General features: G+C 41.8%; 1 protein-coding gene across 2 annotated transcripts in view; it reads right to left on the bottom strand.

The window, feature by feature from the left end:
• Positions 1 to 15,660, bottom strand: part of MCTP2 (multiple C2 and transmembrane domain containing 2) — a 98,941-nt gene extending 83,281 nt beyond the window's left edge. Inside the window, exons 1-4 of one of the 2 annotated variants that reach the window (XM_053988286.1) lie at positions 15,268 to 15,645; positions 15,121 to 15,228; positions 9,832 to 9,894; positions 8,601 to 8,709 (exon numbers count right to left, since the gene is read on the bottom strand). In XM_053988286.1, the coding sequence (XP_053844261.1) occupies positions 8,601 to 8,709; positions 9,832 to 9,894; positions 15,121 to 15,228; positions 15,268 to 15,645 (658 nt within the window). Of the gene's footprint in view, positions 1 to 8,600; positions 8,710 to 9,831; positions 9,895 to 15,120 lie in introns of both variants that reach the window. The other variant, XM_053988285.1, reaches the window with a different exon arrangement.
• Positions 15,661 to 17,239: the final 1,579 nt, after the last annotated feature.

The raw sequence follows: 17,239 nt of genomic DNA, 5'->3' as shown, positions 1-17,239 counted from the left end.
CAGCTATTTGGTAAGCACTGTAAAGAATTGTGCTCCTGGGAGACAGACATATTTCTAAGAATTATAGGAAGTTTTTATTCTGCTTTAATTTCAAAAGGGAAGAGTTGTAGAACCTAGTCCATTCTGCACATAAAGTGTGTTTCATTCACAGAAGGAAAATATCAGTTGGGTTTCAAATACTGTCTGCAGCTGATCCTTTTTCTGAATAATAATTGTTGAAAAAAATCACTTTTTTTGGTTGTTAAAAAAAAAAACTGCAGAGTTCTTAAATAGAATTTTCTTTTTCTTCTCCGCCAAGAGAGCCTAATACTAAGGGCCTGATTCAAAGCCAGGAAAGTCAGAGGGCAGCTTCTCATTGTTCCCAGTGGGTTAGGACTAGACCTTTCCCTAAAAATTTCTCAGAACTATGATTATACTCTTATACAAAGCATCCATCTTAAAACCAGCACAATGTCCAGGAGTGGGAACACACAGATAGATCACAGCCCCACAGTGTGGGGGGGCAGCAGTCCTCAGAAGATGCAGAATTAAGAAATAACAGCACTGAGCTCTTTGGTGTCACTTCAAAAAGATTTAAAAAGACCAAAAAAAAGGCAAAAAATGCCCTAACTTTTATTTACTGGGTGAGCTGGACAAAGCTGCATAATTAAAAGTAAGAATAATAATAATATCCACAATCTATCCTGTGCATGAAATAGCAACTGGCCAAGACAAGGAAAGCAAGTGATGAAATGAAAGCATGAAGAGACGATGGAGGCAGGTGGTTTATGGCCATAACTCATCTGCTTTTGGCACAGAAAACCCATGAAAAAGGACAAAACCTGAAAAGAGAGGAGAAAAATAGGAGATACAGAATAAAAGCAAACAGCCAGCAAGTTCTATACCAACAAGCAGAAAACTCCAAGCTCTTTCTCTGAGGATGGGAAGCAAGAAGACTATAGCTAAGTAAGCCTCCCAATTGCATTATTGCTCTGAAAAGCTTTCCAGGTTGTTATACAGTAAAGGAAAATAAAAGGGAAGGGGGAGGGAAGGGCTGCCCAGCACTGCTCATATGAGCCAGGCTTTAGCGATCATTCTTACATATTTATTTTTAATAAACTCTTCCTTTATATTTACACATATTTATATATAGAAACATATGTATAGAAAAGGAATACATGCAAAAAGAATACATATAAAAAGAATATATATATAATTAATATATATAATAGGAAAATATATTTTGTTTACGTAAAAGTATATATTGTACATTTAAAAAAAAAAAGTGGGGGAGGGGGGGGAAGCTACAATAAAAAGAGGCCTTTAATTAAATAAGATTGCCACTGTGGGATCAGGCCTTCATGCTTGTCAGCTTACTCTCAAAATAAACATCTCAAAGCGGGGCCTCAGTGGTGTCACTTACTCCAGCAAGGCAGCCTGGGTAATCCCTCGCTATCTTGACAGCTCCATAATGTTCCAGCAGCTTCACGGGTGAGCGGCGGCACCCGCGCCGCGGAAAATATTAATGCGGCGAATTAAGGGCGAGAGAGAGGGGGGACGGCGGCTTACAAAAGCCAAACAAGGGAAAGGTGTCAAGTTAGCACCGGTGTTAATTGTGAGGGAAAATAATTGTGGCGGGGCAGGGGGGCTCCTCCGGCGCTCGCCTGTCGGGCTGTCACGGGGGTGACATCTCAACTAGGCGGGCGAGGGACGGGGCGGCACACCAACGGCGGGATGGCAGCTCCGTGCCACCCTGCAGCTGGATTGTCACCTGGGTGGGGGGACACAGGGCACCTGGGGGTTGGTGGTGGTGACTGGGGTGAAGCTGGGTGGCTGGTGGAGGAAAGTCGGGATGGACGTGGCACCACGGCCCCCAGGGCCTGCCCCAGGTGGGTCCCAAGATGCTGACGTAGCTCTCTGCTCACTGTGGTCTGGTTCTGGTTTCCTGTAAGACACCCCAGATTGCATCCAGGTGACCAAAATAGTTGACAGGGAATGAGAAATAAGGCAGGTGGGCCAGCCTTTCCTGATGGGATGAACAGCACAGACTGCAAATTACTGACTGCATTTGAATTCAGGGCTTGAAGCCTTCTGGATTCAAGCTCAGAAAGACGTCTGGGTCTATTAAAAGCTATTTATAAGAGACAATCTACAATCTAGGCAGAAAAACATAACTTTTTTTGAAAAGAGCCTGGTGATGTTAGAGATGAACCAGTCTAAAAAAAGGTTTTTCTGTTTATAATCGTCTTTTAACTGTGACAGAAATGGATAATTTTCTGAAAAAGCCAGACCAATTAAAAAAAAAAAAAAAAGCAGGCTTTTTAGCATTCATTTCCTAGTAAAGGCAACTGAATCAACAACTTTTAAGCACATGCATGCAGGCTCTTCTGAAAGCAAGGTCTCACTCACATCAGCTGTAGCAGTATCAACAGGGGAATGGATTATTGTTAAAGCCAGTTGAGAACTTTGCCCCCAAAAAATATCTCTCTGGTGGGAAAAGCAAGGTGCTTTGAGGTTAATTTGTATATTGTGCAGTGAAACAAGCAGGTTCCCACACACTAAAATATACAGACAAAATATATATAAAACCCCAACATAATCTACTTCTCAGCCTAAAGCAAACCAAATAAAGAGTAAAAAGGAAAGTTGACCTCTAAAAAAAAAAAAATCATTCCATCAGCTAGGCCTCTTCCCCCATGAGAGAAAGAACATTCATCTTGACAGCAATGCTCCCTGGAATTCCTTTGCATAATACCAATTTCATTTCTATTTTCTTCCACTAACACTAAAAAGCAATGAATGCAGGCAGAGCAGACATCACCTAAAACCTGAGAAAGCTTCAGTAAGCAAAAAGTTGTTGGGACAGAGCAGCAGGAGAGGTTTTAGTAGCCCAAGAAACTAAACTGTTAAAGGTGTTTTTAAATGGATACTGCTGCCCTCTAGCAGCTACCGAGAGGTGGATCACACCCACTGCTTCAGAATGAGGGAAAAAATAACCTAACAAACCCAGAAGACCCAATATAATTTCAAGCCACACACTGTTTTATGGGAGCAAACTTACTGGAAATGTAGCATATGAAACAAGTCTCATTCCATAAATAAATAAATAAAAATGACCACCAAATTGCCTTAAAATCTTGAAAAAAATCAAAGAGCAGTGTGAAATATAACATAGACCATCTTAAGCTTTGGTCAAAAAACTAAATTTTAATCTGAAGAAGGAAATTAAGGATTTATTTTATAGGCATGTAAAGAATAAATATCTGAAAATCTTCCTAGAAATAGAATTACTGGAGTTATTTACGACAAGGAGTAAAAGACATTCTAAAATAGAACACACATTTTTCTTTTTAAGTGGAAAACCACTACATCCTTGCAGCAAAACAGCCGAGATCAAGGCTTAAAGGGGAAATCAGAAAAAAAAGTATTCTGCTGGCAGGAAATTCAGGTGATTTTGGAAAGTTTTGTCCCCAGCTAGTTTTACATGGCCAGATGGAAATGAAACATTGCTTGGAAACAAGCAGTCCCAATAGGTTCCAAGGGAAAATAAAACCAAACAAAAAGGAAAAAAATACACACAAACTTAAAAAAAAAACCACCACAAAAAACTCAATAAACCAAAAAGACCAGAGAAGTGTGAAGAAAGTGTGCAAACAGAAAAAATTGCCAGAACTTAGAATGAAAGATGCAGATATAGCACTTTCTATTCAAGACACTTCAGAAACAGAAAAAAAAAAAAAAGCAAAGGAACTGAGAAAAACCTACCAAAATGCCATGTGACATACATTAGGGACATGTGACATTGTCTTTGGTAAGAATGAGTCCAACTGAACACTGCTTTAAGCACTGGCAGAGGCTCCAAGATCTCCCTGGAGCTTTCTCTTCTGCATGCTAAACAACTCCAACTCAGCATTGTTTCTTGTATTCTGAGTCTTCACCCAAATAAAATCTTCTTACAAGGTCCCAGAAAGATGCAGTGTGAGCTGTTAATGTAGGCAGGTGCCCCCCAAGACTCAGCTCTGACAACTGATGGAGCTAGAACAGTTTAAGAAACCTGTTTTTTGAACTACAGTTCTGACAGAAGAAGAGTCACAGGGTGTTCTCTGGGCCCAAAAATTCTCTTCCAATGCTATCATTCCAACATTTCCTAACATTACCAGGATGGGAAGACATAGAAACTGCTTTTGTTTGAACTCCTCCAGACACATAAATTGCTTTTGTTTGAACTCCTCCTGTTTTTCTGAGGTTCCTGTCTCAGTGCATTCCTTTCCCACACCGGTGCAGGCAGGATGCTCACAGGGATCACTGTGCCCAAGGGCAAAGTTTCAGGCACACACTCTGCACTTCCAGAAACTGGGCTTGGCACAGACAGACTCTCTCAGCACAAGCCCTCGTTCACACAGCCACACAGCGTCCAGAAAACATCCAAACGAGGGCTCAGCACCATCCAAACTCTCAGCATTTGTAAATTAGCCATGATTACGCCTTTCAAAAAGAAGTGTGAGAAGTTGCCTAATACATGGCAATAATTAATAAATCTGAAAGCCTAATGATCTAATTGCAGATACCCTGAAAACAGAGAAAGTCTAAATTAATCAGCGTGTTTGCAGAGAGCAATTCAGCCTAATTGCTCTGAGCATTTGCTTTCCAAACAATTACTTGCTCTAAGCTGACAAATACCCAGCAGAGCACACACACATCCCTTCCTCTGGCACTGTGGTATCAGCACGGACCCAGGCAGGGAATCACAGAGTGATAAAATACCCTGAGTTGGCAAAACCCACGGGGATCAGCAAGGTCAAAACCCAGTTTCTGTTTATTCTTAGAGCAGCAGAGCTGGGTTTGCCACCTGAAGGAAGGCAGCCCTTCCTCACAGTTTTGTTCACTGCTCTGGAAGGGTGACCTGACCAGGAGCAACCTGCACAGCCACAGCACCCCAGAGCCAAAGGGGAGCAGGGAAAAGATTTTTTGACTTTGAGATTTCTTCAGGTTGACTCAAACAACCACAAGGCATCAGCCTGGCCTGTGAAGGTGAACCAGCAGGTGGAAATGGGCTCCAGCCTTTCCCAGGTCAAGGCACGAAGTTGGGCTTCACAAAACAAGGGTCAACAAGGCCCTAAAACCACTACGGGCGCCACAAGATGCCAACACTCAGAGCACCAGTGATTTTTTTTTAACACCAAGTGGGATACAGAATAATCATCTCTCTGTTCTGCCAAGCTGCTCCAGTGCTCCACAGATTTTTAATTAAAAGAAATATATATTTCTGCTTTCTTACTACCTACACTATTAAAACTACACAGATGCAAACGCCTTGCCATCAGTGAAACACATCTAGTAAGAATAATACCATAAAAAATACATTAAAAAATCCAACTTCTGGTGCAGTGTATGTACACACGTACATAACGTTACTTCAATGTTTGGCTCATCCTCTACAAGAAGAATAAATGTAGGACCCATGCACTGCCTGACATTGGCCCCAAAGGGGCACACAGGTAACATGCCAAATTTACCATCTGCTTAGTCAGTTTCTGCTGTGTGACTGAGTGAGACTGTAAGCAAGTAAATCAGACTCCAAGCAAGCTGATGACCAACAGGTAACACCTCTCTCAGGCTGCATCCCGAGACAGGACACTGATTTTAACCCAAGAAAGGAGTTTTTGGAGCTTCTCTACTTTCCACCAGAGCTAAGATCCTGCTCTAGCAGCGCTTGGATTCCTTGGCTGGGGCACAAATGTTGGGTGTTGCTGTACAGAGGCTGTTTCTTTCACTTACCCTTCAAAAAATAGATAAAAGAGGAGAAGAAAACACTGAAAGTCTGATTTATTTGTCTTTTCTACATTGTTGTGCAATTTAGAGGAAGCACATGCATCTCTGAACCAGTCTCCTGGGCTGAAGCACCCTCTCTAAAGACAGCAGTACAAGGAGAGGAGCTGCAGAAAGTCAGGGACTGGAGAGACACAAGAGACAGATAAAAAGCAATGCAAGAAGTAAAAAGTGAAGGAAAAATAGGAAAGAGCAGATGTTAACAGGATTAGTATTATGAAGAGGAAAAAAAATGTAATTAAAATCTGGTAAAGTGAAGGAGAAATTTCTATCACACCAAAGGGAACATATCCTGGAAAGAGCAGTACATAGTGAGGCAAAGAGTCAGAAAAAAACACTGGTAAAGTTGGAAAAAAAGGTGAAGTCTGCAGTGCTAAGTAGAACTCCTGCTCACCTTTACTTGGCCAAGCATAATTATTTCCTAATTAATAACTATTAAGCATAAAATGACTAAATTCAGGGAGAAACCTGTGAATTTAATGAGTAGTGCCAGGATGGTTTTAAGCAATAGCTGTTTCCAATGTCAGAAATATTTCTCCTTGGTCACACAGCTTAGATTTATTTTTACATGTACACACAGATAAATACTTCTTACACTGGGACAAAACAGAGGCAGAAACAGACTGAACATGAGCACAAGAGACTTTACTCAGCTGCCAGGAGAGGGCATCACCCACCCACACTGCAGCCCCTAAGCCTGAGCTATTTAAACTGTTGGAAAATAAAATTAAGGGGAAAAGTGCAAACATGAGAAGAAGGCAGGACATCACACTTAAATACCATTTTCTTTATGGAGATAAAGAAACTCCTTCAAAAAATGTAACCTGATGGGTTTGATGACTGCTTTGAGACCTTTTTTCCCAGATAAATCGCTGATTGCATAATAAATGAAAATTAAAATTGAGGAAAATTGCAAGACTTATGATAAACCTTATTTAGGCTAAAGATGCTGAGGCATAAACTCTCCACTCAGTCTGTGTGAATATTGTGCTAAATTCAAATTATTCAGAGAACACTGATACACCCCAGCACAGCAGCTCTAACCAGCACTAGGGTGGGGGGAGAGGAGGGAAATCTCACACTCTCATCCCACAAGTTATCTCTGGGGCTTTCTCACACTGAAGAGATGAGCAGAGCTGACAACCTCCCACTTTCAAAGGCACGTTGAGAAAGCCCAGTGGCTGTAGGTGAAGCCCCAGCATCACACAAAGATGTCACATAACCAGAGTGACAGCAGAGGCCTGTAACCATGGGCATCCACAGTGGGCTTTTTTTTTTTTTAAGGAGCCACCACTGCAGCAGTGTGGTGACTGATGAATAATCATTAAGGCACTGTTTCCTCCCCTCCTGCTGCCTGTGCAATAAAAAGCAGCAGTTTTACTGAAGGAAGCATCACCTCACATACTCAGTTTACTAGATGAGAGGTCATTTGCCACAAAGCAACAGAGACTCATCAAAAGGGATTTTTTCCCCCTTATGTTGTTTCACTGTGCTGTCCCCTGCTTCACTAAGACAAGCATTTGCTTTCTTACACAACAAAACACAGCCTAGAGCAAAGTATGCTCTGTCTTCTCTAGAAATACTACTTTGCTGGAATTGCTCATTTCTAGCACCTTTTTCATAGGAGCAGTTGGATGTGTCCTGGCTTGTGCAGTCTGCTAGTAAAATCTGATCAACTGCTACACTGTTAGGAAATACAGGCTTTTTATAACCAGTAAAGATCTTAATCTAAGTACTGCTTCACTCCTTCCAAAAACTGGTAAGGAAAACAACCAGAAGTTACTATTTTGTGAAGCCATGAAAAACCAGCATGGAAAAAGTTAATTGACATACCAGACAACAGAAATCCCAACAGCACCTCATGGGAGAACCTAAATCAGACAGGTCCCTCCAGGTGCAAACCTTCACAGGCCTTTAGGCTGTGCAAGCTTATTTTGTTTAAAACCAAATGAATAAACCCCATGGCTTCACCTCAAAAGAAGCTGCTCAGACGTTTTGCAAGACAAAACTACCAGAACTGTTTCCACATGCAGGGAAAAAATATGAAATCAAGACTGGACGTATGGAAGAGCTCTTTGACAGGTTCAGATCAAAGGTCCTGACACACCTGCTGCCTCAGAGTCCTACAGCCTGCACAGAGCCTCTGGCAGGACAGCTCTTCCCTCCACAGCAAGTGACTGGATGCTTATAAGCATTTCTCCCTCTTTCAACATCCTGAAGAAAAGCCAAGTTAAGGCATTTTCACACTTTTTTTACCCGGAATTCCCCAAATATTTACAATTTATTTGATACATCATCTGGGGGTGGGTTTTGGGTTTTTAGGATGCTGTCATTGTTCAGCCACATCCCAGGTTAGACAGGATTGCTGGCTTACAGCCCTGCTCAAGTTTCCCCCTTGTATTAACATCTTTGCAGATAATCCCAAAAGCACTCCTAAGAGCAGCTCCATCATTTAGTTAACCTCCAATTATTCTTTGTTTTTTTTTTTTTTTTAAGCTCAAATAGAATTCCTTGCAGTTCCTGAATGGGTACAGGTGCCAAGGGCAGCCAAGAAGGAGCTTTGCAGCTGCACAGGAGGAGCAGCAAGCAGAGGGCAGCTCCCTCCCCTGTGTATCCAGGGTGGATAAACCAACCCCTGAGAGCTCTGACCCACAGGAGAGACACAAGCCCGTGACTTGTTGCACTGCAGATAAGCAGCCAGCTTGCTGCCAAACTGAGATCAGTGATAAAGGAGTGAATAAAGTGATAAAGTGTGTGAATTTTGCAGGAAGGCAGAGGAAGGTGGGGCTCACCACAGCGATCCCTGATAACCAGGTTCCGGCCCTCCTTCAGGTGGATGGTCAGCAGGTAGGCAAAGGGGCTGGGCAGGTCACTCAGGCAGTCGTTGGCTTCCTCCAGAGCCTAAGGAGAGCAAAGGAATCAGTCACACACCTCTTGAAGCAGATCATAAATGAGGCAGGTGTGCTGCTGCAGAGACGAAGTTCTGCTCTTTCCCTAGGGCAATCTTTTACAGAAAGGAGAAAAAAAAAAAAAAAGAGGAAAAAGAAAAAAAATATTTCTTTCCCAGGCTTTACTTCACTATGCAAGTAGCTAAGTGTCAGCATCAAGTATGTTCAACAAAGCAAGGGTTTTACCTGAAAATGAATGGTGATATAGCAATCACAAATGCATCCACAGGTTTTCCAAATCCTATCAGCACATTTTTTTCTGAGCTGTTTCTTGTGCATTCATAGCATTTCTCAAGTTGGAAGAGACCCCGAAAGTCTTTTGTATCCACCTGATAACCTCAGGAGGAAGAACACATTTCACACAGCTGCTGAGAGGAGAGCACAGCATTTCTTTGTGCAGCTCCAAAAGAGGAAAGGCCAGTGGCAGGCAGTGCTGGTTGTGAGCTTTAGCAGAAGCAAACTCAAGAGGATTCTTGCTCGTCAGAGGTGCTGCCACAGCTCAGCATCATCCTCAAGCTGGAACACTCAGTAAAAACAGCTCTGGACAGCACTTCAGAGGTTATCAGAGGGCAAAGGTAGAGAAGTTCATCCACAAAGCAAACATGTTTTACATGAGACTAACATGTCGGAACTGCCAGTGCCTGTTCACACTGCCCTAAAACTGATTTTGCTTACAGCTGTGTTACTTGCTGTATTTACTTTAATCCAGTTTGTTCCTGCACTCTTATTTGAGTATTTATGCTGCTGCTCTCATCAGTTACCAGTACAATATAGATATTATAGAGTACTTCAAAAAATACAGAGTGTTTGGGTCTATTCAAAATAATAGCAACCACTTTGAACTACTAAAAACACAAACAACAAAAACACAAACCCACACTAAGTAAACAAATCCGCCACACATTGAAACACCCCCTGCAAAAAAAACAAAAAAAAAAACAAAAAAACAACAACACACTGGGCAAATCTCTAGATGGCTTCTTCACCTGATGAGGTTTTGAATTTGTAAGCAGGAAAGAACCTAAATCTAAAATAAATTGTGTTTCTGATCAAGCTTCAAAATGACAGGACTTACCATTTGGTCATCGAAGTTTTGAGATGATAGGGAAGAGTCAAAATCCATTTCTCCACAGGGGTACTACAAAACAAAAGATACAATGAATTAGACAACAATACAGGAAAGAAAATGCTCCTAGGATCAGTCAAGAAATTACTCATACATACATGTAATGAATGAAATGATCTTACACATAGATAATTTAAATATGATTTCTTTTTCCTGTTTTACAGTAACTGCTCTTAGTCTCTTGAGTTTAATCCAGAAAAAATAAGTGCCTGCTTCCACCTAGGAATAAATTTCTTTTTCTCCTCCCCAGCACTGGGTGCTGAAGGTTCTTATCACAAACTCTTCTGATGTCTGAAGGTTGTTGTGTCTGGCGGCCTCACTTGACCACAACTTCTCCTTCACCACCCAAAAAGCAAGTTCCATTTAAAGGTTTTTTTTAATAGTTTTTTAACTTGGTTTGGTGTTTGGGATTTTTTTCTGTTGTTTGTGTAGAGTTTTTTTTGTTTGGTTTGAGTTTAAAAAAAAAATCACTCAGGGGTAAAGTTAAAAAGAAATTGTCAAAGGGAAAGGTGTCCTTGCTTTGGATGAGTTAATTTTCCTCCTAGTAGCTGGCACAGTGTTGTGTTTTGGATTTAGGGTGAGAAGAATGCTGATAACACACTGATGTTTTCAGTTGTTGCTGGACAAGTACTGTCTCTCTGCTAAGGAACTGGCTGGATATCAGTCAGCAGGTGATAAACAATTGCACTGTGCTCACTTGTTTTGAATATTTTAACTGTTGTATCATTTCTATAAAAATATTAATTTTTTTAAATATTAGACAAAATATATAATTAATATAATTAATTGTTATACTTTTGTGTTATAATATCTCTACATTATAATACATGAAATATTATCAAAATAATTACCTCTTCCTTTTCTGTCCTTTCCTGTCTTTAGCTCAACCCATAAATTTTACCCTTTACCCCCAGTTCTCTCCTGCATATGATGGTTCCCGCTGAGCAAGGGGTAAGAGAGAAGTTGTGTCATATTTAGCTGCCTGGTGGGTTAAACCATGGCAAAAGAGAAAAAAAAATACAAGAAACATGTACTTCCCCCACCTTCCTGCAGTAACTGGAAGATCCAAAGGATTTTTAATCTACGGTAGAGGAAGTCAAACATTTCTTCCTAAACACTGACTCATCCAAAACCTTGAGGCTACAGTGGCCCAGCATCGAGTCTGTCTGAAGTGATTCATCAGCCAGGACACCTCTGATGCTCCCGTGGCTGCTCCAAGAGCCCATGACCATCATTTCAGCTGAAGAGGACCAACGTGCCTGGGAAACTCTTCAGGTCTGATGCAGGGCAATCTCAGCCCATTCAAACACAAAGATTTATGCTAAGGGTAAGCTCGGTCTGCAGAAATGCACACAAGGGGGAATTCGATCCTCATGTGAAAGCGTGGCAACATCCAAACCTCTCAGATGACAGCAGCATTGTGTGCAGCACTACAGAAACATTTAAAAGTCAACCAGCTCCTGCACCAAAGTACATAAATCTTAGCTGGGCCGACATGCTGAAATAAACATAAATACCTTTTGTGCAATTCTTTTCCTCCTCTTCCCGCAAATACATATATTATATATCAGGAAGTACAGTAATCCAGCATTGCAAGTAAGATTTCCCTTGCACGACAGACAAAATCTGACTTTATGGTTCCCACAGTAATCATAACTTGGCCACCTTGCAAAAACACATTAAAAGTGAGAAAATTATCATCATAAAGAGCAGCAGAAGAATTTTCTCACACAACAGAGCTGAGTTACAGCTGCTAGGGGAACCCTAACTTTGAATTTTCTGACTAGTATGCATAAAATCTCACTCATGTGCATTAAACTTAGTGTTTCTTGGAGTCTCCGGCTTCACAGGAATCTCCTTCAGGCACCATCATTGGCACTGGTAATGGTCTCTCTTTACAGCTTGTTTTATACGGCAAAACACGGGATCAAAGAACTGCATTGAAATTATAATAATTTTAAAAGTACTTTTTTGGCTAGCTTGATATCATTTATAAAAAAAAATTACCCTCAAAATTATGATTTTGTCTTTGTTTTTTGTTTACTTCCATTACATCCACAAATACTGAACAATTATAATTTTAAATAGAAAAACTTGGGGTTTTAATTTTAGCTCCACATAATATTAATTGCTGTTATTCTAGGTAGCTAACTGCAGTGAGATCACTGAATATAGATAAAAGTCTTGGTGAAAACATGCTCGTGAAACCTTGATTTTATCGAACTGCAGTGACCCTCTCAACTTTAAACAAAAGTGGCCACACCCGGGGGGGGGGGGGGTCACAGCCCCAAATATATTTGCATGAACGCAAATCAAGCAAGAGCAGATATATGAATATACATTAATTGAAAGTTCTTCTTGACAAGCGTTCCCACCTCTGCCTCCTCTTGTTTTCTGTAGAATTATTCAAAATACAAAACCACTGAGTGCATCTGCAACTGGACAAGGCTTTGGGTTGCCCAAATTTGTCCTAAACCAAGACAGTGACTCACTGCAAAGTGTTGGCAAGGAGATAAAGAGATATCAGAGCACTTCAGCAATGACACGTGGCCATGGGCAGAACCCAATGGCAAAAAAAAAAAAAAAAAAAGGCATTACAGGAACCTTTTACAACCTGAATCACGCAGGGATTCAACACAACTTCACTTGATTCTTCAGCCTTGCCTAGCTGGGTGCAATGGGGAACAGAGAGCAAACCTCTCAACAGCTGGAAAAATGGTGCCTGTGGGCAGAGCCTTGGTGAAGATGGGCTGTGCTGAGCACCCCCAGCTCTGCAGGGGAGTTCAGACAAGTGAGAAAACCACAAGCACACGCTGATCTCACCCGCGAGGCTCAGGAGGATCTCACGGTAGCGGGTGGCCAAAGTCAACCAGGAAATGAGTAGGTGGCATGTGACAAGCAATTCCGGGGGGAAAGAAGCTCAACCTACATTTCTGCTTTTCTTAGTTTGTTTTGTTCCAGGGATCTGCCTTCCTTCTGATTTACCTCCCTGGGCAGGGAGCGATGCTCACACAAGAACAATGCGAACTCTTTGTGCTCCTCAGAGGAACCCCACCCACCATTCAGGGACCAAAATCCTCTGTAACAAACTATTGCCATCCAAGGCACACACAGCACAAACCCCGTAGCTGTTCAATTAACTATATGCAAAGCTGAATATTGAAGTTGTCATAGAATCATAGAATATTGAGGCTTGGGCTGGAATGGAGCTTACACATCATTTAGTTCCACCCTCCCTGCCATGGCCACCTTCCAATATTGAATTTATTTTTCACCAGATTCAATATAATTAAATTTGCTCAGTACTCCTTATTCATTTCTACTTTCCTTTGCTTCACTCTCTCCTTTTATTCCTGAGGAAAAAGATCTTTGTAAATTGCACTGGAAGCAGATTACACTAAGGAAGCATATTCACACAGAGAGATGATTTGCCATACAAGTAAATACCAAATGATTTACACACACCAGCAAATACAGAAATACACATTTAGGGAAAGATGTAAGTGCTGCAGAAAATAAGCCAGACTCAGACTGTGCATCTGGATGAAACTTGACTTGAGCTATTTCATCACTATACAGGTACTTCATTCTCCTAGAACACTCAGTTCGCCTGAAATCAAAGCAGGACTTATTATTAACTTCGTTGTGCTGAGGTAGATTTTAAATTAGGGTTTCACGCATACAACAGCAGGAAAAAACTGCTGCTATCGTTAAAACAACCTGGAAAAACTTCCAAAATCACCAGAGCCCATATATTTACCATATACCGAGTGATGTGCTACAACTTGTGAGTAACGTTTGAGCAGAGAAACAAAGCACTATACTATTTCAGTCACTTTTCTTAAGTACCCCTCAAAATAATGAACACTCCAGCAAGATGAACCCAATTTGTGAACAATTTAGCAACCCTAAACCGCAAGTGATGGTCAGTAACTCCCAGTCTGACACTTCGCATCACAACAGACTGGGAGCCAACACCCATTTGGTGGGAATACACAGACCTCTGAGATGCAAAACAAGCAGTTTATATCAGAAAGGACCACTTTCCCCACATCAATGCTAATCATCCTTTTGAACACGCAGTTAAAAAACAGTTAACCTGTGAAATCCCCATTCCCAAGGGAGAACTTGAAACAAAAACGCCCAGTTCCCATTTTGGCATCTTGGATGACTATAGAGGCAGCTCACACAACTGCAACAATCAGGTAATGAGAAAAAGACCTCAGAAAGGTCAAAATGTAACCTTCCCAGAGAGAACTCAACAGGAGCAGACGTATTTCTACAAAATCTAACTAAAACAAATTTTGCCTGAAGTGTTTCCTGCAACCACAATCTTCACCTGCTGTCTATATAATGAAGTTATCATTGAGCTCCTCAGGATTCCCAATTTGCTCAAGCCAGGCAGGAATTCGTATCATGACAATATTGGTCTCTGATCCTCCTGGGACATTATGTCCACACAAAAATACTGACCACAGAGCAGAGGGAAGGAAAGGGGGACAAGGCAGTGCAGAGAAAACATTTTAGTTTTTCACCTCTTTAAATCACCACCACAAAAGCCAGTCCTGAGAAGATTGCTACATGTTCTGTTCCCCATCACGTGCTTGTTTCGGTTAATTCCAGGTACAGGCAGAGCTCACCTTGCTCACAGCCATTCTTTCACCTATTGCCTTCATCAGAGTCTTCAGTGGGTGGATGGCAAATTGATTGGGCTACATAGCAATCCTGGTAACTGTATTAACTCGAAAGCAAATGTATCAGCACCTCAATTCAGAGCTCAGAGAACTGCAACAACTTTGGACTTGAGCAAGCAATTCCAACAAATCTGAAGAATCTGAAGTATCATTACAAATAACAGAAGAATAATAAAAGAACCAAAAAATTAGAGCAGTGTTATTTGCAGCCCCAGACTGACAGGAAGGATAACTGAATTAGTCTTGAATAATGTGTATATCATGTAAAGTTTAGGCTTACTTGTATTGTTCATTCATTCCTTGAACAGAGCCCCCTTCTCAGAGAATGGTTCAGGTGGGAAAGGGTCTTAAATCTCACCTCATTCCAGCCCCCTGCCATGGGCAAGGACACCTCCCACTACACCAGCTCTGAGGGCTGCTCAGAGCCCTGTGCAACCTGGCCTTGGTTGGATCCTCCATCCCTTTATAAGCCAGAAAATTAAGGAGAAGCACAAGGAGCCCACAGGAGGTGGCGACTGAGCCTCACTGCTGCTCGAGCACCCACCTCTGTCCCCTCGTCGCTCAGCGCGGCGCTCAGCCGGGAGCTCTGCAGCAGGTCAAAGAGGTCCTCGCTGGATTTCCTCTTCCCCTCGGACATGGGGCTGCCCACAGCCTCAGCTCCTCGTGAGGGCACCAGGTGAACACCCACAGCTTGCGTGTCCGGGGGGGTGACTGTCACCTCCGTCCGTGTCCTCTGCTGCGACGTCCACAGCCAGTCCTCTCCCGCTGCCTTCACCGAAGCGTTCCTGCTCTTCAGGGACACCACAGACCTGGAAAAGCTCTTGGGGGAGCAGCTTGACAACACCTGAGCACTCGAGTAAGTCGTTTCTTCTTCTTCTTCTTCTTCCATAAGCGTCTCCACCTCCAGCATGTCAGGCACTGACACGCTGAGACAGCGGTCCAAGGAGTGGCCCTTCCTCTCCAGCATTTTGCCAGACCTCTTCTTCGTCTTCCTCACGCTCAGGTTTTGCAGGAACGGCCGGGTCTTCTGTTTCAGGGATCCCCACACGGATTGTTTGTCCAAGTCCATTGCTGCAAGGGGGAATCTCAGCGATGCCTCCTGCACAGAACAGCTTCAGCGATTCCCAGGGTGACTAAAAGGAACGTAGGAAGGAGGCAAGTCAATCACAAAAGTGAACAGCCGCTCAAGACTATGATTCATGTTGTCTCATCTTAAAACTTTCAGTCATTTCTCTGAACAGTTAAAACAGAGCATGTCACATTAGTAAGTGTTCCAAATACAATCTGGTGGGTAGGTTTGATTATTTAGGAGGAAAACAGCCAGAGCAAGTATTTATTCCTACACAAAAATGCAATGTCTGCCCACTACTTCATTATTTCTAAGAGAGGACATTATATTTCTTCTTCTGTTAAGCCCTGATTTGTGAAAACTTGAGATTTATCCAATTTGAAACTGTTTCTGTACAAAGCTTACTGACGGGAGTTAAATCCTGATAACTCAAGCACACAAAACACGCTGGCAAAGCTGGCACTGACATTTCTGCTGCCACTTTTCCAGGCCATGTAGGGCTTTGTTGGCTATTTCCAAGTCTACATGGATTCTTACAGGATGTGCTGTTGGCAGATATGTAAAACAGCTCCACAAACTAATTAGCTGAGGCTGAAGAGACAACACTGAACTTGAGGAATCCCAACTGGGACCCCAAAACACTCCCTTACATTAACCCACTGTCAGTGAAAACTGCAGGATTATTTTTTCTTGTAAAGCAGGCAATTGAGAGAAAAATCATACAAAAATTGATGGGTGGATCACTTTTGAAAACCTACTGGTGGACTCATCTTTGAGCTGATTCATAGTGAGCATTTACACAACTGGGAGGGTCAGGAATAAAAGAGCTAAAATAAAATCACTCACTGTGTGTGCATCGTAAGGGAACAGGGACAGCTCTGTGCAGAGGAATATCCTCACAGACAGACTCTTCTGTGGTTAACAGCTGAGCAATCATCCTTATTCTGTGAAAAGAGGTGGTCAAATCATCATTAAAACCCAATAAGGTAAAAGCTGGTGAGACCTGCAGAATTGCTGCTTTACAGTCACATGCACAGAGGTTACAGTACATACCCATGTCCTCAGAAATATACACCCATTAACTACATGAGGACTGTTCCTAAACTCAAGCACGTTTACCTTCTAACTATTGCATAATCAACAAAAAATTACTTCCTACTGTTTTCCTGATTACTAGGAAAAACACCAGGACAGGCAACAGAAACACAATTGTTAGATTAATCCACACAAAGCAATTACTGCCTGCTTTCAAAGAAATCTACTCTTGCATTCATTAATTTGAATGAGGCTGTATAACCAGTTACTTAATAACTTATTTAAATAACTTTATGACTAACCTCACCACACTTGCAGAGTGTTCAGGAATCTACAAAAAAATTCTCTATCTGCATTGCTGTCTAACTAAAGCTGTACAATCCTCCCCTCCTTCCCCCATTTATACTGGCAAATAAAGAATATCAGCATTATTATATTCAGCACAATAAATGAATTAGCTTAATGGCACTGCATGCATTCACAAGGCAATAACAGGATTTACCTAAACAGGAATTTGTGTTAGTATAGATGTATCAGCTTAACACAGCCACAATATCAA

Source organism: Vidua macroura, chromosome 12 (assembly GCF_024509145.1).
Source record: "Vidua macroura isolate BioBank_ID:100142 chromosome 12, ASM2450914v1, whole genome shotgun sequence".
In the NCBI taxonomy this organism is placed as follows: Eukaryota; Metazoa; Chordata; class Aves; order Passeriformes; family Viduidae; genus Vidua; species Vidua macroura.
The sequence above is the reverse complement of the archived record's forward strand: the minus strand, read 5'-3'. Positions and strand labels throughout refer to the sequence as shown.